The 27482-nt window shown below is 47.4% G+C and overlaps 2 protein-coding genes across 4 annotated transcripts in view; one reads left to right on the forward strand and one right to left on the reverse strand.

Moving 5' to 3' along the window:
- LOC410537 (protein lozenge) lies at nt 1-24950 on the forward strand. The gene is made up of 6 exons (XM_006564861.3): nt 1-921; nt 1312-1542; nt 5760-5873; nt 10555-10854; nt 22174-22347; nt 22485-24950. Exons 1-6 carry the CDS (start codon nt 666-668, stop codon nt 22961-22963), a joined length of 1554 nt encoding a protein of 517 aa, XP_006564924.1. The 5' UTR covers nt 1-665; the 3' UTR covers nt 22964-24950.
- LOC408471 (brefeldin A-inhibited guanine nucleotide-exchange protein 3) overlaps nt 24545-27482 on the reverse strand; it is a 17421-nt gene continuing 14483 nt past the window's right edge. For all 3 annotated transcript variants that reach the window (XM_006564862.3, XM_392019.7, XM_006564863.3), the window contains exon 22: nt 24545-27481. In XM_006564862.3, coding sequence (XP_006564925.1) covers nt 27338-27481 — 144 coding nt within the window. In that variant the 3' untranslated portion in view covers nt 24545-27337. The remainder of the gene's footprint in view (nt 27482) is intronic.

The following is a 27482-nucleotide window of genomic DNA, read 5'->3' on the forward strand; positions in this document are numbered from 1 at the left end:
ACGTTCCTATAGATGTTTCTCACTTCCATCTTTTTACGTCTACTTCGATATCCTGTGTTTAATCGATACAAGCAAATATTATTATCGATCGTGTTTCTACACGGTATCGAATCTCGATCGCGAATAAAGTGAAAGTTTATTTTCTAACCTGTCGTGCTAGAAAATCCGAAGTATTGACGCTGTTATTCGACAACCTGTAGGAGTTTCCAACTGCCAAAACGTGTTTACATGTCTTCGACAAGTGATCAAATTCAGAATAAATTCACAGATCGTGCATCGATCTAAACACAGTGACATCTCGCGGACTAAAAGTGTAATAGAAGAGAAGAATAGTTTTCTGATTGGACGTCGATATTGGATAGTATTGGATAGTATCGTCATGGCGGTGGCGGGAAGCTAATAGAGAATATATTCGTCATGGAATTGGACGACACTGAGCATACTCTGCATGCTTAAGAGGATAGGATGAACGTGTTGGTAAGTATCCTGGACATCCGTCGTGTGAACCAGAAGCGGAGAAGCAGTTGTTGGAGAAGAAGTTGCTGGTAGCAGCCATAGCAGAGGAAAGTCCGTGGAGTGTACAGATCGAGGAGGCAAGTGAAATCACGACGTCTTGTCCGGAGGGTACGTGCTTGGGCGACGAGGGGCGGCAACTGGCCGATGGGATGCATCTACCGGTGGGTTCCGTGGGTTGCGGGGAGAATTACGCCACCGTTGGATCCCACGAAGGCGCCGGTCCGTGCGGCCCCTCACTGGCGCCTCTTCAGGGGGTAAACACCAGGTACCAGCAGGCCGACGACGCCGACGCCGGGGGAGGTGGTGGCGAAATGAGCGAGGGTGCCGCCGTCGGCGAGCTTTGGTGGACCGAAAGACTCGTCGGCGAGGCACAAGCTGAACATCCTGGTGAATTGGTTCGAACAGGTTCGTATTTTTTTCTAATATGGCTACCGAAAAAAAGATATCGTTGATTGGTCGAAACGTTTGACGTCATTTTCAAACGAGCGGGAAAACGGCGTATAGAATGGAAATTTCGTCGCAACGTCAATTCATCGAATTAGAAAAGAACGACATTTCTAAAAGTTTTCAAGTATACCATTTCGTAGATTTTTCGTGAAAAGTGAGAAGAAAAGTGATAAACATTTGTCATAGTTTGCGATAAGAATATATAGTTACGATATAATTTTTGAACAAGAATAGAAATAGAAAAGTAGGTTAGAAAAGTAGGGTTAGGTATATCGATACATTTCTAGTCGTATATCTCTATTTCTATTCTCGCAACAAAACCGTTGAACGTTTTTTATATTTTTACAGGATCACCATATTTTCTCTGCAGTCAATTGCCAACACATTGGAGATCCAATAAGACGCTCCCAGTGGCATTCAAAGTTGTCGCTCTGGGCGAAGTCGTCGATGGAACATTGGTAACAGTACGAGCGGGTAACGATGAAAACTGTTGCGCCGAACTAAGAAATTCCACTACGTTGATGAAAAACCAAGTCGCCAAATTCAACGATTTAAGGTTCGTCGGAAGAAGTGGTAGAGGTAAGTTTTTAAAATAATTATTCGTCAATTATTAAAATTATCACTCGTTTTCACCAATAATTATTTCTTACTGCGTATCAAGACTATACTATTTCCTTTTTTCTTTTCCTCATACTAAAATAAACAAATTATATAAAATAGGCAAAACGTATATATTTGATTAATTTTGCTTCACGCTATTACGTTGTTCTCGCATAACGACGACACGAAAATTAAAGTTAAACGTAAACATTTTGACAAAAAGTATCATACCTATTTTAAAAGATATTAGAATGAGATATCAATCCGAAGATATTCAATTCGATGATCAAAGCTCGAGACAAGCCATTAAACGAGCCAATAGAGATAGTTAGTTTTGAGGTTTCGAGTGTCATCGTCACTGGCATGTCGCTTTGTAAGTCGTTGAAAAAGCAGCCAGTAAATTATCTGTACAAGAGAGGCACGTACCGTGATTTCGAACCCCCTAAAAGCACGGTTATTGTAATCATCATCGTCATCAACTGGCCTCAACCCCGCTTGACTCATCTCTCGCTTTTAAACCCTCCGCATCCGCGAGTTCCCTCGCATCCCGCCGCCCCCAGAGTCATTACTCGATGTCCGCCGGTAGCCCCGACCTAGCATCCGAAACAACTGGCCGTTAATCAGAAATCATCGTTCGTCGGCCGGAGAGGAGGGGGTTAAGTCTCGAAAATCAAGCGAATCCGCGATTCGATGTTCGCGTCGTTTCTCGAAAAGAGAAAAAAAAAAAAAAAAAAAAAAAAAGAAGAGGAGGAAGAAGAAATATAAAAATCCAATCCGGAAACGATTGTAAAGAAAGGTGGCGTGTGGCGCGTTTTAATTAGCGAGCGTAAATATCTTCTTTTACGTTATTTGCACGTTAGTTAATTCACACTTGGCGAAACCGCAATCGTTAAACTGCTTTAAAAGGTATAGATTAAGCTTGAATACAGAAATTAAATCGCGCCGGCCGCGAACAAAGTTACACGTATCAACCGGGAACCGGGGCTTTTAATAAATGATTTCCAAACGGATCGATCGACCGAGCGGCCAGCTTTTTAAATAATTCGTTTTTGCGCCGATTAAGTCGTAGATTTGCGTGCGGCACGTCGATCAGCTACGATTATCTACGGGCCGGCAGGTGAACCCATCCGGTCCTACAAATGCATTTTGCACCCCACGCATCGTACGATGCATTTATGAATTAACGAGCCGGACTGCTCGCGTTGGAGCTGCACGTCCGTCGATAGCATCATCTATGTTTCATTCCATTTCATCATGAAGTGCAGGGTCAGCGAGGTCCCATCCACCTCCTGACACCGGATACCCTATCCCCGAAATCAATTAGCGAAAGGGACACGTCCCTCGCCGAAATCCTTCGATCCCTTTGTCCAGTTTTTGGTATTTTTTTTTTTTTTTTTTGTTTTTCTGTGTTTTTTTTTTTTCGTTTGTTTTGTTTTTTTTTTTCCCTGTTTCACTATCTCTCCTCGATAATCCGTAATACTCAATTTCGACGATTGACCAAACCACCCTCGCGTACCAGCCGCGACCGGCCAGTCGACCTGTCCTCCTATCATCGAGATTTTGTTTCCGCGACTTATTAATTTGATTGAATCCTACCGCACCGCTTCGATTCCCCTCCGATATTCCGCCGATTCGTCCAAGAAATTCGGTGGAAAATTCGAAACTTGGAATCTCCCTCCCTCTCTTCCCCAGATTCTCCCCCCAAGTGCATCAATAGAAGAGAGAAAGTTCTCGTGAAAAAGAAAAAAAAAAGAACAACGCGCGAAATAAAAAAAAAAGAATGAAATGAAAGAACGAAGAGGAAAGTCACGGAAGGAAGCGAGATAAGATTGGCTGGCACAAGGGGTTGAAGTATGAGCGGTCGATGGGAAGGAAAGATGTTTACAATTATCACCTTCCGTGAAGATGGATCGGCGGTGGTAAACTGGAGGTAAAAGGAAAAGGGAGATGGGACGGTGGTGGCGGATCAAAGGGTGAGGGAGAGAGAGAGAAAGGGAAGGGGGACTTTGAGAGAACGGGGGGAGGGAGGGGGCGTTCCGTGATCGTCGGGACCGAGGCAGGCCCGTGCCTATAATTAGTAATATACCGCAGTCTATATCGACACGGGTGAAATTACCACCGATAGTAATTATTTGACAATTGCAGAGACATCCTGTTGCGAGACTCGGGATCGGGACCTTCGTCCCCGTTCCACCGAACCCTTCGTTTTCCATCCCAACTTGCCGCTTTGCCGCTCTCCTCCTACTACTTGGAGAGAGGAGCAGCCGGCCACCTCGCCCCCTTCTCCCTCCCTTTCTCTCTCTCCCTCTCTCTCTCTCTCCCCCTCGCTCCCTGGTGCCACGAGTATTAACGGACGGTTTCGAGTGGTTTCGGATGGTTGTGTGGGCGGTTTGGGATGGCGTTCATCTCATCCTCGGCACCGTTCGAAACGCACCGACACACCGAAACAAGCCGGAGTCGCGGCGGATAACCGGCGATGTGGTGCGCGTTATATATATAGGTGGCACATACGCGTGGCCCGGTTTTGTCTGTCGGTCCGTCCGTCCGTCCGTCCGCCCGCCGTTTCGCGAATGCACAGCCTGGGTGTCCTGTCTCTGCAGATGACCGTTCCCATCATCGAGTATTAACCGCAGGTCCGGCCAGTCGGTGGGGGAAATCGGCTGTGCGGCATTATTAGCCCCAAATGCGATGGACTCGGAGGAGGATGGCGGAGGAGGGAAAGGGGTGGCCGGGTGTCGTGCGCGAATTCCCTTCCTATGATCGCTTACGATGCGACCGGTAACACGGCGCAGCTTCCTCTCTTCCCTCTTCCCTCTCTCTCTCTGTCTCCACGTTTTATTTCCGAACGAGAGGGGAGGAGTAGAATTCTCGAAGGAAGAAGAAAGAAGGAGAATAATCCGCGGTGGATTGTCGGCTGAAAAGCAGAAAAGACGAAAGGGCGAAAATCGATCCGGCTAATCGATTTTGAAACGGAAGTCGGGAAGAGGGGAGCGACGCGATGCGCGTGATTTTTGGCGTTCCGAAACGAGCCACTTTGCGCTAGACCGAAATGATGACGATAACAAGGATGTAATGACGGGCGCGAGAGCGACAGCATCGCGGCTGAGAGGGTGGAGTGGGCGGAAAAGGGGGAGCGGCGGCTCGCGGGGGGAGGGGGAGGGGGGGGAGAGGGCACGCTATAACTAGGATATAACGCCGTGCCTCTGTGCAGTCAGTTGCAGCTCCCGGGGGTGGCGGGGTTGGGGGTGTTTGATGCCGGTTATCATGTTGACAGACACAGCGAGGTGGACCAGGGTGCGCCAAGGGGAGACAATTACAAATCGTTGACGTTTACGCCAACACAAACGACTATATGTCCGCGACACGTTAGATATCCTCTCTTTAACGCGGACCGACCGATCTTCTTCGTGTTTTCCGCCATCGATCCAGATCTCTCCTCCTTCCAATTTTCCCTCTCCCCCTCCCGCGAAAACGAGAGAAGAATCGCGGCACTCAGCACCACCTTTCTTCCACCTTCCTGCGTGTCCTATCTACCTATCTACCTAGCTACCTACCTACCTACCTGAAAAGCATTCATCTATTTTTAAGTGGTACCGAATCGTGCCGACACAAAGTGAGCGGAGAGGAAGGCTCGATGGCTATAATCCGGTTGACTTTTTACCGGTCGAAAGAGACAGGGGGTTTGTTCCGTTGGAAGACAGCAGACAGGCGGCGGAATTACCGAATGCATATTAGCGAGCGTTTAAGAGAGCGTAGTCAATCTCTGCGACGGACGTTTATGGAGAGGGAATTAATATACCGAACCTTCAACTTCGAGACCTTGGTCGGTGATATATGCACACCGGTGCTCCACCCCCCGAACGTCCTCTTCCCTCCTCTTCCCCTTTTCTCCTCGGCCCGCGCGCTCCAAGACGCGCTCGCGGTCTGCCCCGAGACCGAACGTAGGTGAGCGTAATTGCGGCAGAGAGAGACGAGATCGTAAACTATTTAGATCGCGATTCGCCGGTGACTCGGTCGGTCGACCGCAGCCTACGGGTCGTGTGTCGCAAAATTGATTCGAATCCCGAAACCCGATCGGTGATAAATCGGCCATCTTCCCCGGCTTGGGCAAATCGGGGAAGAAATATCTTCAATCCCCGAATACGGATCATTTTTCGATCGACATTTAACCGAGACGTTTGCCCGCACGTTTTCAGGCAAGAGCTTCAGCATCACCATCACGGTGTCGACGACGCCTCCCCAAGTGGCCACGTACACGAGAGCCATCAAGGTGACCGTGGACGGACCGAGAGAGCCCCGATCCAAAACGAGTGAGTAGATCAAACACTTTCCATCCTCTGGTAGACCATGGATCGCGAGATCTATCCGCGGCCACCGGCTGCTGCTATCCCGTCGATTCCCTGAAAATGTACCGATAATTCAACGAAAGTCCCTATACGCGGTAATGGGAAGTCATTACAGAGCAGATGGTGCGCGATGATGCAGTGGTCGATGTGCGTACCGCGCGTATGCGTGTTTTGGGTTAGCTATTCACCAACCCGCGCTACACGGACAATGCTTTTACCAGCACACCGCCGCGTGAAAAGTAATCCACTTACCGTAATATACTATGAAAACCTCCAAAAATATCCGTTAATTATCGATGCTTGACCATGCTTAATAACCGGTGTGTCGTATCATGCGTATTTGCCATACCGACGGATTCGCGTAATACAAATAATCGAAACCGTTTTCCCCAACCTCTGATTTTTTCTTCTCTTTTCTCTTTCTTTCTTCAGAACTTTTAGAAAGCGGGAAGCGTTAAAAAGCGTTTCTTTCCCTTTGGAATATCTTTGTATCCAAGAAAGATCCTCTTCTCGAAACTCATTCTTCGCGTGGGATTAATTTATTCGCTCTCTCGTTTTCGACACGGAGGATAGAGGATGGGGGAGGGGAAGGACACGGGGGTGGAAAGCTTTTAAAAAATTACCGCATATTGAATATTTGGAAACCGCGAGGATAACTCGATACCAGGGAAAATACCAGAGCAATAATGAAATATTTAATTTTCGTCGAGCCTGGAAAAGTCGTCGGTTATATTCAAACTTCAGCAGTTTTTGATTATCAATTCCCGGTTTCCCGTATGCATAATGGATCCGCAAAACGTAAATTTATTTCCATAATATAAATATTTGCCGGCGATTCGCCTCGCCCCATCGTCGAGAAAAAGAAGGGAGAGAATTCGAAAAACGCGGAACAATTGTCCCTCGCTTAAGCGAGCACCACCAATTTCAAGCTCCGCGTTCGTAGAAAAAAAAAAAAAAAAAAAAAAAAAAAAAAGAAAAAAAAAAATGCCTGTTATTTCGATATCAGATTAATAGCCGCTGCGGAGTCGACCACGAATACGGCAGCTTTTTGCGGACGTTTCGCATTTGTTGTATAAAGTATTGATAGACGTAGGACGATGCGTGCCCACTGGTCTCGCAGATTTTTTTTTTCCCCCCTCCCCCTACCTTCCCCTTCCCGCTTTTGTTTTTTCGAAATGGACCAACGTGATTGATTTTTCTAACATTTTTATCGCTCGCTCCGGTTCCGCGGGCCGGCAACGATCGATACGTGCGAGTTACGCGAAAATCTATCCATTATAATATCCTACTCGCTTTTTACGACGATGATCGCAAAATCGTAGGATATTTCAATCGATCGAAAATTTCGCTTTCGAAAAGACGCGAGTATACGAATAGAATTTCGAACTATATATTATACCCGCCCCCCTCCGTATTAATACCGGGGAAAAGTTGACAGTGTTGCGCGCGAGATGGACGTTTGTGTTTCGTGTTTCTCGTATGAAAAAAATCAAAGCAAGCAAATTGATGTTTTCCTTTTTTTTTTTTTTTTTTTCCATTCCACGCAACCAATGGAAATCAACGGGATATCAAAATATCGCTAATGCCGTGAAATGAAAAAAAAAAAAAGAGAAAAAGTTCGAATCGAGTTTGCTCCTCGATGGATCTCCCGGCCAAGATTCGACCGTGTAATCGACGATTCCGTTCGTTCGCCACGAACGGGATCGCGTCTCGACGACGACGAGACATTTCAAAGAAGTCTGGGAATCTCTCGAGAGCATCTGATCGATTTGCCGAGGATGATTCCGTGGCGGGAAGGATCGAGAGGATCGCACGCATCACGACATATTGCATACACGAGTTTTGGACAGCGATGGCGTGCGCCTCCTCGCCACGCGGCCCGGCCACGCACCAGGGACAATCCATGCAAACGACCAAGCGTGTACGGGCGAGCCGTCGGGCGAAACAACCGGCGCTCTCATTGTCCTCCCTTGCGAACGATGCGAGCCGCTCACCGGACACCTGCCGGCTATCATTATTGCGTGGATAATCGGGCGAGCTTTTTGTTATCGGGAATCACCACCCCTCGCCCCATTTCTCGCCCGGCTGCTCGCCCGGTAATCGCGCAATTTTTCCAATTCACCGGCCCGTCGTCGCGTGTAAATACCGAAAACTCGGCCGGGCTAACGGACTTGCAAGGCCAACCCCGAACGATCCAGCGCTTTTTTTAAAGCAGCTCGCCTCGCATAGAATTTTCTCATTCTTGGCAAAAATCGATCGAGGAAATTATTCAATGTTTTGCGTCTAATAATTCGAAACACATCGTATCGATATTGGATGTCAATCTGTTTCCAATAATTACGAAGACAGTTGTCTCGGCGATATAACGAGGTGGCATGATATTCGAGTTCGTTTCGATAAGAATTAGAATTAAAACGAAGTGGCAGGCCTAGTTTTCTCTCGGTCGGTCGGAAAACCGAGCTCGATCGGAACAGGGGACGAGTGGAAAGGAGGGAGGGGAACGCGAATCGGTTGGAACGAACGGAGAAAAGGGAGTTGCGAAACAAAGTGGCTACCGGGTATCCATCACTGCGGCCGAAAATCATCGAAACGGTCCCGGGAAAACAATATCGATAGATCGGCCGCTGTCAGTCAAACGTTGAAATTGAATTTGCTTGCCCGGTAATTGTTCCGCGTTTGGTATTTCGATTAGAGACTGAAGAATGCACCGTGCCTCCCTCCCTCTTTCTCTCTCTCGAAATTATTTTCCTCCGTAGGAAAAGCTTGGAATCCGCGTACTCTGATTTCGAAATTGTGCTCGAAAAAAAGAATCCAATCGTTTTAATCCCACAATTACGATCTTCGAGACACGCTCTTCGAATTTTTGATAGATCTAGAGAAAACGCCGTCCATCGGAATCGTCCACAGAATTGGAAAGAATTCTCGAAGTCGATGAAAGATTCTCGTTTGGAACATTTGAAAGGGAGATCATTCCCTTCGTTTGCTCAGTGAAATTATTTTTGTGCAGGAGAAAGAATTTCTTTTCCTATTTTTTAGAGAGAGGGAAGGAAAGAGAGAAGATCGGAGCAAAATTGTCGAAACGGTCAGGCAGAGGCCGTCGGTGGCGCGGCGTCAAGGAGGACGTAAGACGAGCGGAGGGAGGGGCCCGTTATTAGAGAGGAGGAAAAAAGCCGCGCTATTTCCGTCCTCCGGGGCTGCCACACTTTGATTAGATAAGCCCACCACTCGTGCTGCGGAGATTGGAATTATTCTTCTCTCTCCCTCCCTCTCTCTCCCTCTCTCCCTCATTCTCTCTCCGTCCTCTCCGTTCGACGAAGGTGTTATATCACGATCGTTCTTGTTCATTGTAATTAACCGCCTTTCCGCTTCTAGATTCGGATAGCAGGTACGTTCTCAGATATCCCGTTACGCGATAGCCAGACCCCCGATAATTTCACCAATAATATCAACACATTTTCGGCTTCAACCCGTTTTCGTTCAGGTGTCACTTTCGATTCGTTTCACACTTGTAATTAAGAGAAAAAGATACGAAAAATCCCTTCCCTTTATTGTCTTTATTCTCCCGTTCTTACACTCTGCTTCAATGGAAACCCTCGTGTGGGGCTTCGCCCCGAAAAGAGTGATTGGACCGATACGTTCGGAAGGGAAGGGGGCATTACGAGCGTCCGGTACGTGAGAAGTCGTGGGATCCGTGGGCCGTGGAGGCCAGGGACGCGGTGCTCCCTCGTTTCTTGGGCCTCGTGTACGGGGCGAGGATCGGTGGTAGTCGGTAGCGAGGAATAATCTTGTAGGCATCGGTTGCCGCACCGGAGCTGACCATCTGGGCTCACCGACAATTTCGTGCAGTTTGCGGTCGAACTTTATTTGTCGTTCGCCCTCGTGGCCCTCGAGTCTCTCCTCCGTTTTCCCTCTTCCTCCCCCTCGCCCCGCCCTTACGAATAACAATTTGCGCCTCGCGGCTCCCCATTCTTACCTTCCTCTTCGAGGGCCAATCCCTGAGGGGAAAAGGGGGGGAATGCTCCACTTCTTTCGATCGACGACCACGTCTTTCTCTTTTCTCCTCGACGGAAGAGAGAATCGCTTTTCTTTTTTTTTTCTTTAAAGAGGAGGAGAAAAATTAGGATTTCGGATTAGGATTCGATTCGAGGACACGAAAGGAAGAAAAATAAACGGAGGTCGCGCGGCGTGGCGATTTTGCCACCGAATGTCGTGTACAGCGATTACGTAAGCAATCGAGAGTATGCACGTGGCGCATAATGTGCATCGCCGTGTAACGATGCACACGCACACGATGCGCGCATATTGCGATCTCTCCCCAATAGAGGAGTCGCCAGAGTGTCCAGTGTACGTACGTGTGTGCACGCTGTGCAGATACTCCCTCCCCCCTCTCCCTACTGAGGAGGAGGAGATGGAACGCGCGAGGAATGCTATTGAAGTCGATCGAGGCGCATAGCGGCTCGAGTTTCTTAATTATCCCTCTCTGCGTCGGCCTAATTGGACAAACATCCCTGTTCAAGGACAACAATTAGATTTTTCGAAGAAACAGACTGCGAGTAAAAGAAAAAAGAGGGCGAAATAAGAAAGGGAAGGTGGAGGGAAAAATGGGAGAGAAGGAATGGAAGAGAACGGTTGGTTTATTTTCCAGGGCAGACTCACATCCCGGGATTGGCGCGAGTTCCCGCGCTACCCCGTGTTCCCGGCTTGACCCGAGGGACTTTCCCCGACGCGCCGAGCCCGTTCACTCCCTACCTTCGGGACTCGGAGCCGTACAGGAGGAATAAGCATCACGTCGGCAACAACGTCACCGCGAATTCGGTTAGCGGTGCCTGCACCAACCCCAACAACACCGATCCGACCGCATCGCCCGCTTCGAGCGCCCACCTCGGCCCAAACAGCGGCTCCTCGGCTCATCAAGATTGCTACAAGCACAGCCCTCAGCACGGTGGTGAGTTCAATCCGCACTCTCTTATTCCTTAATTCATTCGGTTCTTTCGATTCGAAATTTTAAGAAATTTTTAACGATTTTTCCGGAGATCGATTCGATTCGATTCGATTCGCGAAGATTGAGAAGATTCCGTTTCCAATCCGATAGCGGATATCGCAGGCTCGCGAGCTACGTCGTATCCTCGTGGAGCGGCTGCGAGGCTACGCGCAAACCCCACCCACCCCCTTCTCCTCGATCGCGGGGAGGGGAGGCGAGGATGGCGAAGGGGATCTGGAGAAGGGGAGGGAGGGATCCGCCGTTTCGCGAGGTAATAGTTTCATACCTCGTTCCGGCTCTGCACCCTCTAATTCAACGTAATAACGACATTCAACCTGCCGTTTCCATCTCTTCTCCCGCTGATCCCCAACACGATCCACCGTTGTTGTCTCTCTAGCACGAGGCCAAAAGTGTCCTCTCGCTCGCGCTCTCCGTTCCTCCCCGGCCCAAAGATGATTTACCTATCCTCCTCCGGAGGAGGAGGAGAAGAAGGAGGAGGAAGGAGGAGGAAGAAGGAGGGAGGAACGAGATCGGATATTTCTCCCGGTGTTTTATCATCGTAAAACGCGATGATGGATCCCGGATGGATCCTATTAAACACGGTTAAAAATTCAGCAAAGTGGATTAAATCGAGATTTGACGAGGTTGGACGAGCGAGATTCGAGGCCGTGGTACGGTTTCGATGATCGAAGATGCGGGGAAAAAAGGCGGGAAACTCGGAGGGGGGGAGGGAGCCACTTTATTTCTGCATGGCATCGTCTCGCATCAGCGGTCTCGACCTGATCAAAGTTAAGTAGACGCGCCCCTGGCTGGCAAGACCTCTTTGAAGCTACGTTGCGGTTTCTCTTTGCCCTAATCTCTCTTCTCTCTTCGTCCTTCTCCTCGTCCTTCCCCCCTCCCTACCTTCTCTCCGGCCCAACTTTGTCGCACCCGTGTCACCTTCCCGACCATTCTAATTACCTCGTCCAAACTCTCTTTTTCCCTTCCTTCTTTCTTTCTTCTTTCGTCGAGATTCCGTCTTTTCATTTGCGAAAACGATTAGAAATTGTTGAAAATTCCTCGTTCGATTCCGTCTCGTATGAATGGGAACGATCGAGGCGAGACGATGCTTCGGTTTATCGGTCACTCATTCATCCCTACTTCTTTCTCTTCTTCTTCTTCTTCTTCCTCTTCTTCTTTTTCCGTGTCTACTTCGCGCCTAATGAGCGGATCCGAGGGCCGAATGGGCACACGTACGAATGAGCGCAGAGAGAGAGTGCGAAATGATGAGCGTCGGTGGATGCAATTTTCCTCCTCCTTTTCCCTCCTCCTCTCCCTCCCTCTCTCTCTCTCTCTCGCCCCGTGTTTTCGAGGCAGCCCATCACCGGATTCAGAGATCCCCTTCTGAATTTACAATCGGTACAAGAGACTCGTGCACTCACGTACCGCTCACGTGCACGTCTGCGTAATACCAGGGATCGATCGATCGCTTCTCGATCGATCGAGAGCTGGATCCATGTTGTTTTTGCCGGTCGATCCAGTCCACTCCTCCTTTTGTCTCGGGCTCGGTTCGCTTGCGATGCCGTTGTAGACGTTGTTGAATCGACCATCTCCCCCTCCCATCTTCGTAATCTTCTTCTTCTTTCGTTTCGCCTCTCTTTCTCCGCCCTTCATCGCCACCGTTTTCTCTCCTCCTCCTCGGTGATTGCTCTCTAAATCTCGCCTACATGATCTCGCTCGAGATCGGCCAGCGAGCGTTTACATCCCATGATGAATCGCGTCGAAAACTGGCAAACCATTCTCCCTTATTCGTCACTCGACGCCTAGATCTCTTATTCCTCTTCCTCTTCCTTTCCTCCAATCGACGAAATCGACGTCGGCAAAAATGCGAAGGGGAAACGAGGAGAAAAATGCGCGACATTGGCGAGGGTTTTTGCGGGTGTTGTAGGAAGAAGAAAAGAAAAAGGAGAAAAAGGGGGAAGCGAGCGTTCTACTCCTATCTGTTATAATATAACCGTGTCCGTTTCTCTTTTGCCCGAAGCCTCATCTCGAGTCGTGATCGGGGTAATAAGCCGGTGGCAAGCGGGCCCGAGTACCCGAAGGGGAGGGGAGGATGGTGCGCGGGGAATTGAAGGAGGAGGAGGAGAGTTGCTCTCTCTCTCTCTCTCTCTCGGTCCTCTTGCCTCTCGAAACGAAACGAAACGAAACGAGAGAAGGAGAAAATAGAAACGACAGGAGAGATGCCGGGCGGCGACCGACCACGTGGTAGGGGTAAGGATGCTGATTATGGGGTGTCAAACAATCACGCTGATTGTATATTCCTCCTCTCTCTCTCTATCTTTCTCTCTCTCTCCGCGTATCTCTCCGCGTTTACTCGAAGCGTAACCCGAAAGCCGATGGATCTGTCTTGTTTCCTCGCTCGGCTGCACCTTCCCCCGATGGAACATCCGTGGCGTAAAAATTTTAAAAAGTCGCGGAAAGAAATTACAGAGAATAGAATTTTCTATTTCTGTTTTATCGGGAAGAAAGGAGGGGGAAAAAAAAGAAGAAGAACTTCGAATTCGGTGTCGTCGATTATATTTCTATAATCTCTCTTATCTTAAAGATGAGGAAAATTAACTCTCTCTCTTTCTTTCTCTCTTCATTTATTAGCGATAATTGGACAGCGAATTCGAAGAGAGGATTCACAATTTCGCGATTCCCACGTGACTACACGGCTCACCTTTTACCGTCTCGTCTCCTTCCCTTTTTTCTCCACCTACTGATGATTGTCAGTGTTTTCTTTACCCGTCTACGTGGATTTTGTTCCGACCGAGGGAGAGAAAGAGAGAGAGGGAAGGCTTTAATGGAAGGCTTATAGTGCGTGCTTGTACGGAATCATTTACTCGTTTCTCGGTTGGGAACGGTTGGGAATTTTAGTTAAACGGTACTCTCCGCTACCAGAAGAGAAGAAAAAAAAACAGAGAGAGAGAGAGAGACAGAGAGGGATCTTTGTCGTTTAATGTCAAGCTGCGGCCGGATTCGCGTAGAATTTCATCTGGAAAGTCTTGCCATTCCCTCGTATATAGCAGGCGCAACTTCTTTTTAATCCTCGCGGCTGGTATCACGTGTGGTTGATTAAATTTCTCTGCCGGCGTAGCCGCCTTCGCAGCGTCTGAGGTCTCTCTCTCTCTCTCTCTCTCTCGTCGGGCAGAGAGGGAACGGGTTCAAGGGTGTAGCCTTTCTTAAGGGGTGCGAGAGAGGGAGGAAGTTTGCAGGCAATTAGGAAAGTGTCACATACACTCCTTTCGCGAGTCTCCCTTCCCCCCTCCAACACGCCAACCCCTATCATACTCTATCACCGGGTTATTAACGCGCAAGCTTAAACTTGTTGCCAATTCGCAAAGGATCCGTGACACACAGCAGGAGGAAAAGTAGGAGGAGGGAAAGGAAAACGCGTGCGATCGAAACCGCCGCGTTTCCCTTGAAACTACTTCTATCTTCCTTCCGTCCGTTCGAGGGAGGGGGTATTTTCCAGATTTTTCGAAACGGCTCTCCCTGTTATCTCAAGTGACGACGGGGTTATCCCGAGCGAGGAAACGCCGGCAAACGAGGCTTCGATGCCCGCCGAAATGACGAACGCGACCGCAGAACTTAATTAAACTCGTAAATCCGTCGCCACCGTCGCTCCACGACGACCATTGTTTCGTGCACCGTTTCGTGCACACTTATTTCCCTCCATCCCCTCCTCCTTCTCTTAAACTTGTACACATCTCGAACAGCGTTTTCGAAAAAGAAAAGAAAGAGAGAAAGAAGGGGTTTATCGGCGGGAGGAAAGCGGGGCGAGGGATGCTCGAGAGTTTCCTTCGAAGGCGAGGAATTTTGAGGGATCCGTCGGGCGCGGTGGTCGCAGCGAAGTTTATCGGTCGGGTTTATCGCGTATCCTGGTGGCACGACATCCTTCGTGTCCGTCCAATCGGGCGCGCACTTGGCGGACGACTCAAGGAAACCCGTGCGGTGACCAAGACCGCGATAATAACCGAGGCGAATCGAGCACGTTTCCATGTATTTCCACGAATCTGGCCGGGGATCCAGACGAGGTGCTTTCCGGAGATAGCGGGAATCTTTCGCCTCGTCGATCGCTGCTCAATCGAGATAACGTTTCTTTGACGAAGATGAACGAGTTCGATGTTTCTCCATCGTTTCGATGTTTCGCTTTCTCGATTCGTGCGTGGAGAAAGAGGAAGGGAATCCAGATGGAAGAGAGTTTTGGCACGAGGATTCGACTGCTCTTGGGAGAGGAGTGGATTGAATTCGAGGCACCCTTCGTTCGAACGCATCCACGCTTTTCCCACGACGATCCCTGCGAATTGCTGATCGTTTTCGCCTCTCCTCGAATGTCGAATCGAGGAAAGTATTGGTGGTAATTTTAAATTGGAAACGTTTGAGGAAAAATATATGTACAAATCGTGCGGACGTAGAAAGTTTAAATTTTCCATCCTCGAAATGGACGAGGATGAAGAATTTCTTTTCTTTCTCTTTTCTCGAGTCAACTCGTTCGAAAGTATGTATATATATGTATATATATATCGAGGAATAAAATCGAATGGGTGGCTGGTCGGCCGAAAATCGAGGCGTTCGGCAATCAGGATACTCGTTCGAATCGATTTGCGAGATGATCGAGGGACAATCTCGAGAGCAAATCGATCGAGGTCGGATCCGGCGGCTCGAAACGTCGAAAGAATCGAGGCGGACGAGCGAAGCGAGAAAGCGGTTCACGATCCAGAGGATCCCGGTTCCCGAGATCGTCATCCTACCGAAACATCGGGGCAAAAACTCTCGAAAAATCTCGGCGGGTAAAAAGACGGCCACGTTTTTTGTGATAATAAGCGGCCAGCGCCGAGGCGAGCGAGGAAACGGAAAACTGCTCTCTCGGCCGACTTGTCGCGCCGTTTTGCCATTAACGGTCGTTTATTTGGACCAACTTCTTTCCTCCTTCTCGGGCTGGAAAAAGAAAAGGGAAAAAAAGGAAGGGAAAAAGTATCGAAAGATTTCTTTCTAGGATTATCTCATTGTGTCTCGAGAGCCTCGATTCTTTCAGGAGGGAAAAATTGTCCAAGCATTGCATTCCCTGAGAGAAGCCAATTGCAAACTCTGCATTCCCCGTCTTATCCTTCTCTTTCGTATCACTTTCATCTTTCGCGATGTTTAAGCAAATTTCCTTTTCTGGCATCGAGTTTTTTTTCTCTTGGCCAATACGAGCGAGAAAATTGTAGATATCTATACTCGAGAAATATAGAAATTTTGATGGAAAGTCAACGAGTATTGAACGTTCGTATTCGTTCCGCGTTCGTCTCGTTACTCGGACAAATCGTAAAAATGACGTTGCCTTCCGCGAAAGAGTTGAAAGATTCCAAACACGCGACGGATTATCATATTTCCACGATTCTTTCTTCAATCGCGGCATCCTGTTAAATTCTTTCCCATCCCGAGTTCCGTTTCTGGAAAAGAAATTCGAAATTCGCGAAGGAATGTGAGGAATAACTAATAAGAGACGGTAGCACAAGAGACAGTATTGCAACGTTGAAATGAAGTCGTTTCTGTGACCAAGTCTCCGTACAGAAACCACCCGCCGTTCTTTCCTCCACTCTCGTCGCTCAGAAGAAGAACAAATTCCAGAAATTCTCGCAAAATTTCTCGACGATTCTCCTCCCGATACGAAAAAAAAAAAATCGTACCGTTTCATCGAGTACAGTTTAACCTGAGATCGGGAAGAAGAAGAAGAAGAAAAATAGAAATTGAACGGAAGGAGGGAGAAGAACCACTGGAATGAATGGTGGAACGGAAGTACTGGCAAGGTAAACGAATTAGGATCGAAAGGAAGCCCGTACCCTTCTTTTTTTCTTTTTTTTTTTTTTCGTACACAAAATTCCTGTACACGTACATCGCCGGTGCATTGGCTGAATCGTGTTCAATGAGAGAGAAAGAGAGAGAGAGAGAGGGAAGAAGAGCATCGAGGGAGAAAAAATAGGGAATAAATCTTGGGAGAAGAGGAGAAGAGAGGAGACGAGAAGGTGGAGAGGCAGTTACGTGATCCACGCTCGAGAGGGCACGGGATCTTCGTCCTCATCTCTTTCTCTCTCTCTTCTTTTTTCGAGTTACTCTCCTCGTTTTACCTGGACACGATTTTAGTCCTCTGCCTATCTCGTTTTTCCTCTTCTTTATTAGATCGATACGGGGGCCAAATTGAGTTACACCTACGGGCTGTGAAACTGTAATTGTTAGAGTGCAAGGATTCTTCTTAAGAAGACTTCTTAAGGGACCATATATATTGCAAAGTTTCGATTCATGAAGACAAATTCGAGAATGGGATAGTTTTTCGAGAGAGAGAGAACGGAAAAGAAAATTTGTACGATCGATTTCGTCGTGGAGCGTCCGCTCTTCCTTTACCCTGACTTGCTCTTTTATCAATCGGGAACATAATTGATCGGCGCTCAACCAGCCCGATCTAACCGTGGTCAATCGATTAACGATCGACGTCGCTTTCGTTGAACTCTCTCGCGATCTCTCCTCTCCTCCTCCTCCTTCGTACCGACCTTTGTGTAAGAAACGCGTCGATTTGTTTATTTTCTCCTCGAAAGGAAGGCGAGAGAATCGAAACGCGCGTCCCCTCCCTCCTCCTCGACAAATTGAATGAACGGAGGAGAAGGAGGAGCGCGGTTGAAAGGATCTCTCCTCCTCGGTTCGCACGCGATCCTCTCCTCTTCCTTGGAACTGTATATAATCGACGAATTCCTTCAAATTTTCTGTCGCCCTTTCCCTCCTCCAGTGCTAAAAGTAGCAAGGCAATTATACAAGGAAAAAGAAGAGAGAGAGGGGCTAGAAAAACTCTCGCGTGTCCGGCGAAGGCGCGTGAATTTCCGGGGCTGCGCCGATCACGGGCCCCTCTCCCATTCATGCTCTTCATTCACCCTCGAAATTACGACGGCGCTCGTGCAAGGAGAGAAGGAAGGGGGGCCAGAATGAAAGTTGTTCTCCTGAAAGGCGAAAGAGAGGAGGGGGGAGAGAAGAGGAAACGAGAACAGAGATCTTTTTCTCCCCGAAAAAGAGCAGTCGACTACTCCTCGGAGAAGAGCATCGTTTCCATTGTTCGTTTCCAAATTGCCGCGATGCGTGCGTGCGTGCGTGCATGCGTGCGAAACGCGCTCTTCTTGGCCGCCCGTTAAACAGATTTCCTCCTCCTTTCGAGGAGAGAAGGAGAGATGAATGGGAAATAACGAAGGAACGTGAAACGCAGTCGATCGGGATCGACGAAATTAGCGGCGATGGGCATTGAAACCGTCGTCGAAAGGGATCGGATCGCCTACTTCCGAGGAGATCGACGAACCGTCAGTCGTTCGAATTATCGGAAGAGGAGGAGAAGGAGGATTCGTACTTATCGATCGATACACGGTTTTATGATGTATTATTATATACTTTCTCGCGTGAGAATTGTGAGATCTCCCTTTTTTTCCTTTTCTTCCTTTTTCGTCCGACTTTCATTCGAAATGCATTCAATACCTTCCTCCTCCAAGAGAGGAGACGATGAATCCACAATTATCGTGTTTTCCGGAGAAAAGGAGAGGAAAAGAGTTTTCCCGTTCGATTATCGAGTTGGCAAGGACATTGGTGATCGGATTGGTAGCCGGTCGGCTCGGGATCCCGAAGTCATCGAGGGAAACACTATCCCCGGGACAGGATACCCGGTGTATAAGAAGAAATCGGTGATGGTAAGCGATACGCGAGGCAACAAGAGTTTCCTGGCCGTTCGTATGCGTAAGACTTCTCTTCTCTCTCTCTCTCTCTCTTTCTCTCCTCTCCGAACGTTGCGCCTCTCGATACGTGTCATACACGCACGGTTAGCGTGTGTCGACATTCGTGTCGAGCAAGAATATCGAGACGACGCAATATCGACTTACGTTACACGACCAAACGTGTGCATCTATCTTGGTGGGAAACGAAGCCCCACGGCTTCGTCTGTTCGACGTTCCTCCTAACTTTTCCTTCTCTCTCTCTTCGACTCTCCTTTCCTACGACCAAATCGTTCCACCAAATTCTTCTCCGACGATTCCTTCTTCTTCTTCTTCTTCTTCTTCTTCTCCCGAAGAGACGGACAACTCCTGCCCAACTTTCGCGCAAATTCTTGGCGCGCGCCTGGAAACCGTGCCCGGAGCGAGGTGAAACGTGTCAAGGACAAGGCATGCTAGGTATCTCGCCGCACTTCGGAAGGACGGGAGCTATCAAAGCGAGCGACCAAAAACTTTTGCCGAAAAGAGAAGGTTGATGCACGAAGTCGCAATAGGCGCGACGTTTCTCGATCGGTCGGAGGAGGAGGAAGAAAAAGACGAGGTCGAACGTTGGGACGAACGGATAGCGGTAGCTTCGAAGCTGGGTGTGGGGCAAAGAGTGAAAGAGAGAGAGAGAGAGAGAGAGAGAGAGAGAGAGAGAGAAAGCGAGAAACGACGAAATGACGGCGGTCGATGGACGGTTCGTTAAGTAGATGGCTGGTCGGGAGACTAAGCACCAAAACCACCTCACTGTGGTTTCACACCCGCAGAGCAACGGACAGAGATCCAGGGAGGGAAGAAGAGAGATACGGGGAGGAGGAAGTAGTAAACAACTCCGGAGTTCCTTTGGTCAGGACTCGTGCGTCCCTTCCTTCGGTCGGGGATGAACGGCGCGATGTTACACCTTGGTGATTTCTTCCAGCCCTCCTTCCTCCTCCTCCTCCTCCTCCTTCTCCTTCGCGGCGCAACGACACCGAGTCGGATCGAGCCGATAATAAACGGCGTATCGACGATGGGAAAGTCCGATACGCTTTCCCCCCCCTTCCTCTCCTCGCAAATCCTCCTCGGTGTCTGCGGTTGAAACTATGAAACTGCGCGAAATGTTTCCAAGCGTACGGAGAGAGAGTAGAACGATTTCATCTCGTCCGATCTTATTGGCCGACATTGGTGGGGAAAAAAAATCCGATCGAATTTTCACCCGACGCCTCTCCACTCTCTCGACCTGCTCTCCGGTTAGCTTAGAGAGAAGTTCATAGAAACCGGCCGTCTCCTCGTCTTCCTTGAACGGATCCTCGAAACGAGCCATTATCCAACAGATGGTCGACCCAGTGTGCTCGACCCGCTCTGCTTTGTTTTCTTACCGTTGTTCCGGTAATTGCGGCAAATGCACGGCCATTTTCGGTAATCACCCCCACGCCCCCATCCCCACGGCGGTCCCCTTTGAGGGAATTCCGAAACGACCTCGACCTTCCTTCCTTCCTTCCTTCCTTCCTTCCTAGGCCGGTAGGCGTAACGACAGTTTCGCCTTCGAGGATCCTCTCGTGACCTCGATTTTGCCCATCTCTTTCAGCTCCTCTTTAGAGATAACCGAGAAAGCTACAATTTTTCTCCTTTTTCCCGATTTTTTAGAAAAATCAACGAGGATGGAAAAGTTTCGCAAAGATCTTCCTCTTCTTCCTCTCGACGATCGGTACGGAGTTTCGTACGATTCCGTTGCGTTGCGAAATTCGTTTAATCGTTCGATACGGAGATCGTAAACGTCGGATAGTAAAAAAAAAATAACGACGAGAGAGACGAGCGTGTACAGTGAGTGAGTTACGGGAAAAGAGTTTCGAGGAGGCCTGGCGATTGACTTCTTCGAGCTCCCGCCAGGTTAAATAATTTGACTTGGAAGGCTCGCGTAGCGTAAAGGCTTGTCCATAGGTTTACGAGGGAATTAGCAACCGTTAATTACAAAACCGCCGACCGTTTCTTGCGCGCAGCAGCCCCCTCATAATCCAACACGGGATTACGAAGCAAGTTTGCAGTCGAAGCCAATGGCGAAACCCGTGATTTATCGCCTATTAAAATCGACGGTTTTCTAATCAATTCTCTCTAACGCTTCCCCGCCTTGACCCGAAACGTAGTTTCCTCCCGTTGCTTTCCATTTACTTCACTGCCTGTGTAGATACGATTTATAAATTTTCTTTCGATTCGAATCCGAAAAATTCTTCCTTCTTTTTTTTCTTTCTTTTTTCTCGCTTTACGCAAGAATCTTTCCAATCCTCTTCTCTCGAAGCGAGAGAAACAAAATTCGTTTGAAAGAATGACAAGATCGGGAAACTTCCGATAAACTCTTTCGTTTTTAAGAAATTTTTAATCATTATCGTTTCCCCGTAACTCGATCGAGGAAAAATGAAGACTAATCGACGATATTTCGAAAGTTCCTCGTTCCTGAGGCGAAGAGAAGCGGTTCTTGGAAGCAGTTGCACGAGAGCGCGCCCTTGAACGGAGCCGTTGTTCCGTCATCGAGCCGACGACTGTCGAATTACCAATGCTCTCGACCTTTCCACCGTTCATTCCACCCGTTTATTCGTCCTAATCACGTCTCTTCTGCTAGACAACAATCAATTTCCTTCCTTCGATTCGACTTTTCCAAAACTTTCCAAGACGAACGTTTTCAGAATTTTCCTTCTTCTTCTTCTTCTCCTTGGAACGCGTGCGTAGAGGGAATAGAGCGGAAAAAAGCGGAGTGGATTCTTTGGAACAAATACACGAAGGCCAACAGGAAGTAGACTATAGGATTACCGATGTCGAATGAAAGCTGAAACGAGCGATTGAGAGGAAAGAAGGATGAAGGGGGGGAGGAAAAAAAAAGGAAAAAAAAAAAAAAAAGAGGAGCGAAATATTATGCGCCGATTCTTTTCGTGAAACTTTATTCGCGAGGAGAAACGGGGATACGCGTTTCATAACTCCGTAACTCGTGCTCGACCGCTGCTCGCCGCCCGTTGAATAAATGGCGAGCGCGTAAATTCTCGCCGAATCATCCAGTGACTCACCCGCTCGCTCATCGCTCCAACATTTTCCTCTCCGACTTCAAACCGCTTTTACTCCAAGCTGCTATCGCTTCGCGAGCTAATACTCGGATATATATATACATGCACGTATACACAAATATATTCATCGGACGTCCGACGGAAGTCGCGAATAAGTTCCGCGATAAATATTTCACGAGATGATAATTAATAATATAATTACTACACTCAAAGATCTCGATCTGTAACGAATAAACGAAGAAAGGAGGAATTAACGTTTTCGACTTCCGGCATGCCGTGAATCATTTCAATTAATCCGGCCGAGTTAGTCATTCGAAACACCGTTACCTACCAACCAACTCGATACGTGCCAATTTGTCCGTTCGCTCTCCGTTTTCTCTTTCCTTTTCCCACCTCCTTCTTTTCCTTCTTCCTCTTCGTTTCCTCTCGCATATATATACATATAATCGCGACAACTGTTGCAGACACGGGTACGGCAGGGAGCGCGGAATGGACTTATCCGTCGGCGGCACCGTCTTATCCGGCTCCTCCGGTAAGCAGCGGCGGCTCGTTCTCACCGATCCCTGGAGGGGCGTTCTCGTATCCAGGTGAAGCCCTTTCTCATCACCCGACCACGGAGCCCGTGCCGTTGCCAACTGGTAAGGCGAGCAAAATTTCCACGAGTTCTCTTCTCTTTCGAAAAGTTCTTTCGATCTCTTCTCGAATTCTTCCGCTTCTTGAGAAAAGAGGAAGCAACGTTGGATTCGGAAAAAGATGGATTTCGAAATTGTTGCAGTTCTTCCGTCGGACACGAGCCAACAGGACACGTACACGCCCAACTGCGTGTCCATGTACCCGAGCCACGGCGCCTCGTCGACCTCCTCGTTGCCCTTGGTCCCCGCGAAGTCGAGCGACCCGGACATTTTCGCGGGGGGCGGGACGGGCAGCGGGAGCCCCGGCTATCACTACGGCCCCTCGTGGACCTCGGGCCCGGCCACGCCTGTCCCGGTCGCCTCGCACAACTACAACCCCAACTACCAGGGCTACTACAACAACCCGAGCCAGAACTACATCAGCCCGGCCCCGATGGTCCTCTACCCCCAGCTGTACAGCACGGTGAACCAGAACCAGATCCACCTGCACCTGCACGGAGACTTGAGCGAGGAGCAGGTGACCATTGCCGGTAGCAATCTGACCATAAGCAGCAACAGGCTGGAGATCGGCGTGATGGGCGAGGAGAACGAGCAGAGGAACGACGTTTGGAGACCGTATTGAGCCGATCTCTGATCTTTGCCAAGTGCGATCTTTCAACATCGGATTAGATCGCGCTGTATATGTGATATATCGAGGAAGAAAGGTTTTGCGAGAGTTAGTTTCGAAGATTTGTGGAAACGATTATTATTCTTCTTCTTCTTCTTCTTCTTCTTCTTCTTGGTCACGAGTACGCGAGTGTTGCGAGTGTTATAAGGAATTCTAGTGGAGAGAAGGACTTTGGGAAAAGTTTGCGAACGATTTGTGATGGATCCAGCGCGTGTGTATCCTCCAAGTGGGAAGATTAGTCATGTAACGTTGTAAATACAGATATTTTCCATGAAATAAAATCTTGCTTGAACAGGTTCCTGAATCCCCCCCTCCCCCTCTAGTTGATATCGGATATCGAATTAAAGGCCTTGCTTTCGTTCTTCCGTTGTTCGATATTCGTTAGCTGGGGAAAAATTGGACGAGAAAGGGGTTTGAAACTTTCCCCCGTTGATTCGAGGAAATCTTATCCGACGGAAGGGAAGGGAAGGGAAGGGAAAAGCGAGTGGTTGTCTCTTTTTCTCTTTCGTACGGGGAGAACACGGAGGGGGAGGGCACGGATAATCCTTTTTTACGGTTGCTGCGAGCTCTATTTAATATTTAAAGCGATGCTGGAAATGACGAACGAATGGATAGTTGCGGTCTACCCGCATTCTCTCTCTCTCTTTCGACCCAGCCAGCTTCGCCCTCTTCGTCGCCCGCGTTTTTATCTTCCTACGAAACAAAGCGAAAATCTTTGTACCTCGAATCGTTGTTTTTTTTCGTATCAAGATTTTTAAAAACGATTTATCGGATCGAGAATAATTATTCCTCGACGAATCTACAGAATCCTCTTCCCGATTAGAATTACAGACGAAACGGATTCGAAAGCAATTTTCCTCTTGTAATTACCTGGAAATCATCAGTCTCGTCATCGTCGGTTTAAACGCAGAGTTTCGAGTTTCCTTTTTTTTTCTCCCTTCTCTCTTCCTTTTTCCCTTTCGAAGAGGATACAGGAGTAAAAACGGAGAGAGAAGAGAATGGACTTTCACGAAAGGAACACACGAACGCAGCTCTTCCTGCGTTCGTCATCCTCTGTCAGAGGCTGCACGCTTTCCACCAGGACTTGTCTCCGCTTCCTCCTCGCTGATGTTTACTGCCTGTTGGAATGGGACGGGAATAAAAGCATGGAATAAGCCGAGGCGACCGTCGCTCGTAAGCTTCCCTCTTTACGAGGATGACTCGACCGCAGACAAGACTCTCCCACCCTTTCCAAAGCCCGTTAAAACGCAAGAACTGAAATGCACTTGGTCCCGTGCAGCGAATCGTCGTCACCTTTGATACCTCTCCGAGTTCGTTCGACGGAGGGACGGACCCTTCGAAGCGGCTCCGCTCTTCGTTCTCGATTCTCTTCGTTCCTTTCTTTCGGGATTCTCCTCTCCTTTGAGAATTAGTTTTAGAGGGATGTAAGGAGATTCTTAAGAAAAGTATGAGAGATTCGTCGACTCGAATGTTTGAATTTTAAGGGAATCTTAAGGTTCTTATTCGCTCCTCGATAAAAATGTATCGAGATGTAGATTTGAATCGTAGTACAATTTTATTAACTCGAAATAATCGAACGTTTCACGCTCGTACATCTCTTAATTGTCTCTAATTCGTGCTCGAGTTTACGCTGATTAAAAATTAATACCTTTATTATTACCATATTACTTGTCCATATATTTTCGTTCCGTTTACATATTTATATATATATATGTATATTTTCGGTTGAATGGATTGAATATTTTTTTTTTTAACTTTATTTATTTTTGTCTCGTGTGTTGCTTCAAAAAAAAAAAAAGGAAAAGAGAACAAAGAAGAAACGAAAGAAGACAGAAGAAGGGTCTACGTAGGCACGTTTTATTATCAATTAGTATACTCTCCGCATTTTTTTTTCTTTCTTTCTTTTTTTTTTTTTTTTAAACGACTGCTCAACAATTACTTACAACACCGATCGAATCTCAGGAGAAAATTTGAAAATTGGACCGATTTTATACAAACAGTCGATAATCGTTATTCATTCCCCTTTCGTCTCCTTCTTACTTACAAACGATATACAAAATATACGTGTAATATATATTTATATATATATGTATATGTCGAAGCGAAAAACGAAACTGAAAAAAAAGAAAAAGAAAATCATTTGCTAGTCGTCGGCTAAACATTGAGGGTGGAAACGATAGAAATCAAACGATAAAAATCTATCTAGCCTCGTCCGGTTTAATTTGCGTCAACAATGGACGTGGCGCAAGACGTACGTACTATTTACAGTAAAATATAACGTCGTGCTCGTCACTTCCTTCCCTTTCGTCTCCCTCGCAAAATTCCTTTGGCAAAGATCGGATTTTCGCGTTGAATTTCGCTCTTTCGTCGAAGAACGAATCCTGTTATTCGAATTATTTCCTCCGAATCTATTAACTCTTATCTCGCTAATTTCTTCTCACCTTCAACACGATTCTTCAACATCCTCGAGGGAATCGGAGAGAACAACAACCTCTGGAAATAGAGATAAATCCGGAGGATAAAATGATTCTTCCTCTTCTTCCTCTTCACCATTCTTAGACTTCCTAAGTTCTAAAAAAATCCGAAAGAGACTCCTCTTCGTAAACTTTCCATTTTCTCAGATTTTTTCCAACGAGAAAAGTTCCTCCTTTTCGTGCTTCATTTTTCTACGAATTCTTAGACTTCCTAGGTTCTAAAAAAATCCGAGAGAGACTCCTCTTCGTAAACTTTCCATTTTCTCAGATTTTTTCCAACGAGAAAAGTTCTTCCTTTTCGTGCTTCATTTTTCTACGAATTCTTACACTTCCTAGGTTCTAAAAAAATCCGAGAGAGACTCCTGTTCGTAAACTTTCCATTTTCTCAAATTTTTTTCCAACGAGAAAAGTTTTTCCTTTTCGTGCTTCATTTTTCTATGAATTCTTAGACTTCCTAGGTTCTAAAAAAATCCGAGAGAGACTCCTCTTCGTAAACTTTCCATTTTCTCAGATTTTTTCCAACGAGAAAAGTTCTTCCTTTTCGTGCTTCATTTTTCTACGAATTCTTACACTTCCTAGGTTCTAAAAAAATCCGAGAGAGACTCCTGTTCGTAAACTTTCCATTTTCTCAAATTTTTTTCCAACGAGAAAAGTTTTTCCTTTTCGTGCTTCATTTTTCTACGAATTCTTAGACTTCCTAGATTCTAAAAAAATCCGAGAGAGACTCCTCTTCGTAAACTTTCCATTTTCTCAGATTTTTTCCAACGAGAAAAGTTCTTCCTTTTCGTGCTTCATTTTTCTACGAATTCTTACACTTCCTAGGTTCTAAAAAAATCCGAGAGAGACTCCTGTTCGTAAACTTTCCATTTTCTCAAATTTTTTTCCAACGAGAAAAGTGGAAAGACACAAGATGCAAGTATGAACGAAAGAAGTATGACGATAAAAATACTTGGTCTTGGAAAGCTCTTCGAAGCGTTCGTGGATCTTTATATGCGTATCGACGGGCGTTGCGTCGCGACTCGTGCGTTGTTCCAACCGATGGAAGCAAACCCATCCGACTCCGGACCGCAAACTACAGTTAAGCGCGAAGAGCATAAAATGAGAATCGAGAAGATGTGCGTGCAGAGTGTGGATCGTAAATAAAATCCTTGTCTCTCCGTGTCGACGGGTCTGAGGAGGGCGCGACAAACTAGAGATAGGCGAGGCTTCGAGCTTCGTGACCTTTCGACGGCACCCTTTCCTCGACGACAGCCGAACGAGTTCACTTGCCGCCGATTCCTGAATTTTAAAAATCCCTCGTTCGAATTGACGCGTTCTTTCTTTCTCTTGCCATCTATCTTCTTTCAATCCTTCCGAGAAAGAATAGAATAGAAGAGCGTGGCTTTTTTGCAATTTCTAATATCTCTCCAATTTTCTTTTAAATCGTTCGATAATCGTGGAACGATGATGCTTCTTCTGGCAAGGAATACGGTTTCGTAGACGCGATTAAAATCGTTCAACGATTCTTCTTGAAAGAAAAAGAAAGAAATGTTTCGAGATCGTCTCATCTTAGTCCGATCGATAAACCCGTGAAATCGTCAGTCTATCGATTTTCTTCCTTCCGTAAAGATTTGGAAAGCATCTACTAAGAAAATACGCGAGTGTTGACCGAAACCAATTATTCTCCTCGAACGAGTTGATCGACACGTACGAGCTTCTTCCACTTCTTATATGTATATTTCAGACGTTTTCTCTCTCTCTCTTTCTTTCTGTTCGATTACGAGAAGAGTTTTCTTTTTCTTTTTTTTTTTGTTTTTTTTTTTTTTCATAAAGTATCGTGAAAATACATCTGTTCCCAGATGTATCGAAGCTGTTCCTAATTGCTCGTCAATCCGTAGAGCACGGCGATTCGATGGAAAAGGGTGGACAATCGTTGCTTGAGGACCTGGTCGACCGCGTAACGGGTAAGCACCCTTACCCCGCTCACGAAAACAGGAAGCAGCGGGACCAGTTGCTCGTCC

Source organism: Apis mellifera, linkage group LG14 (assembly GCF_003254395.2).
Source record: "Apis mellifera strain DH4 linkage group LG14, Amel_HAv3.1, whole genome shotgun sequence".
In the NCBI taxonomy this organism is placed as follows: Eukaryota; Metazoa; Arthropoda; class Insecta; order Hymenoptera; family Apidae; genus Apis; species Apis mellifera.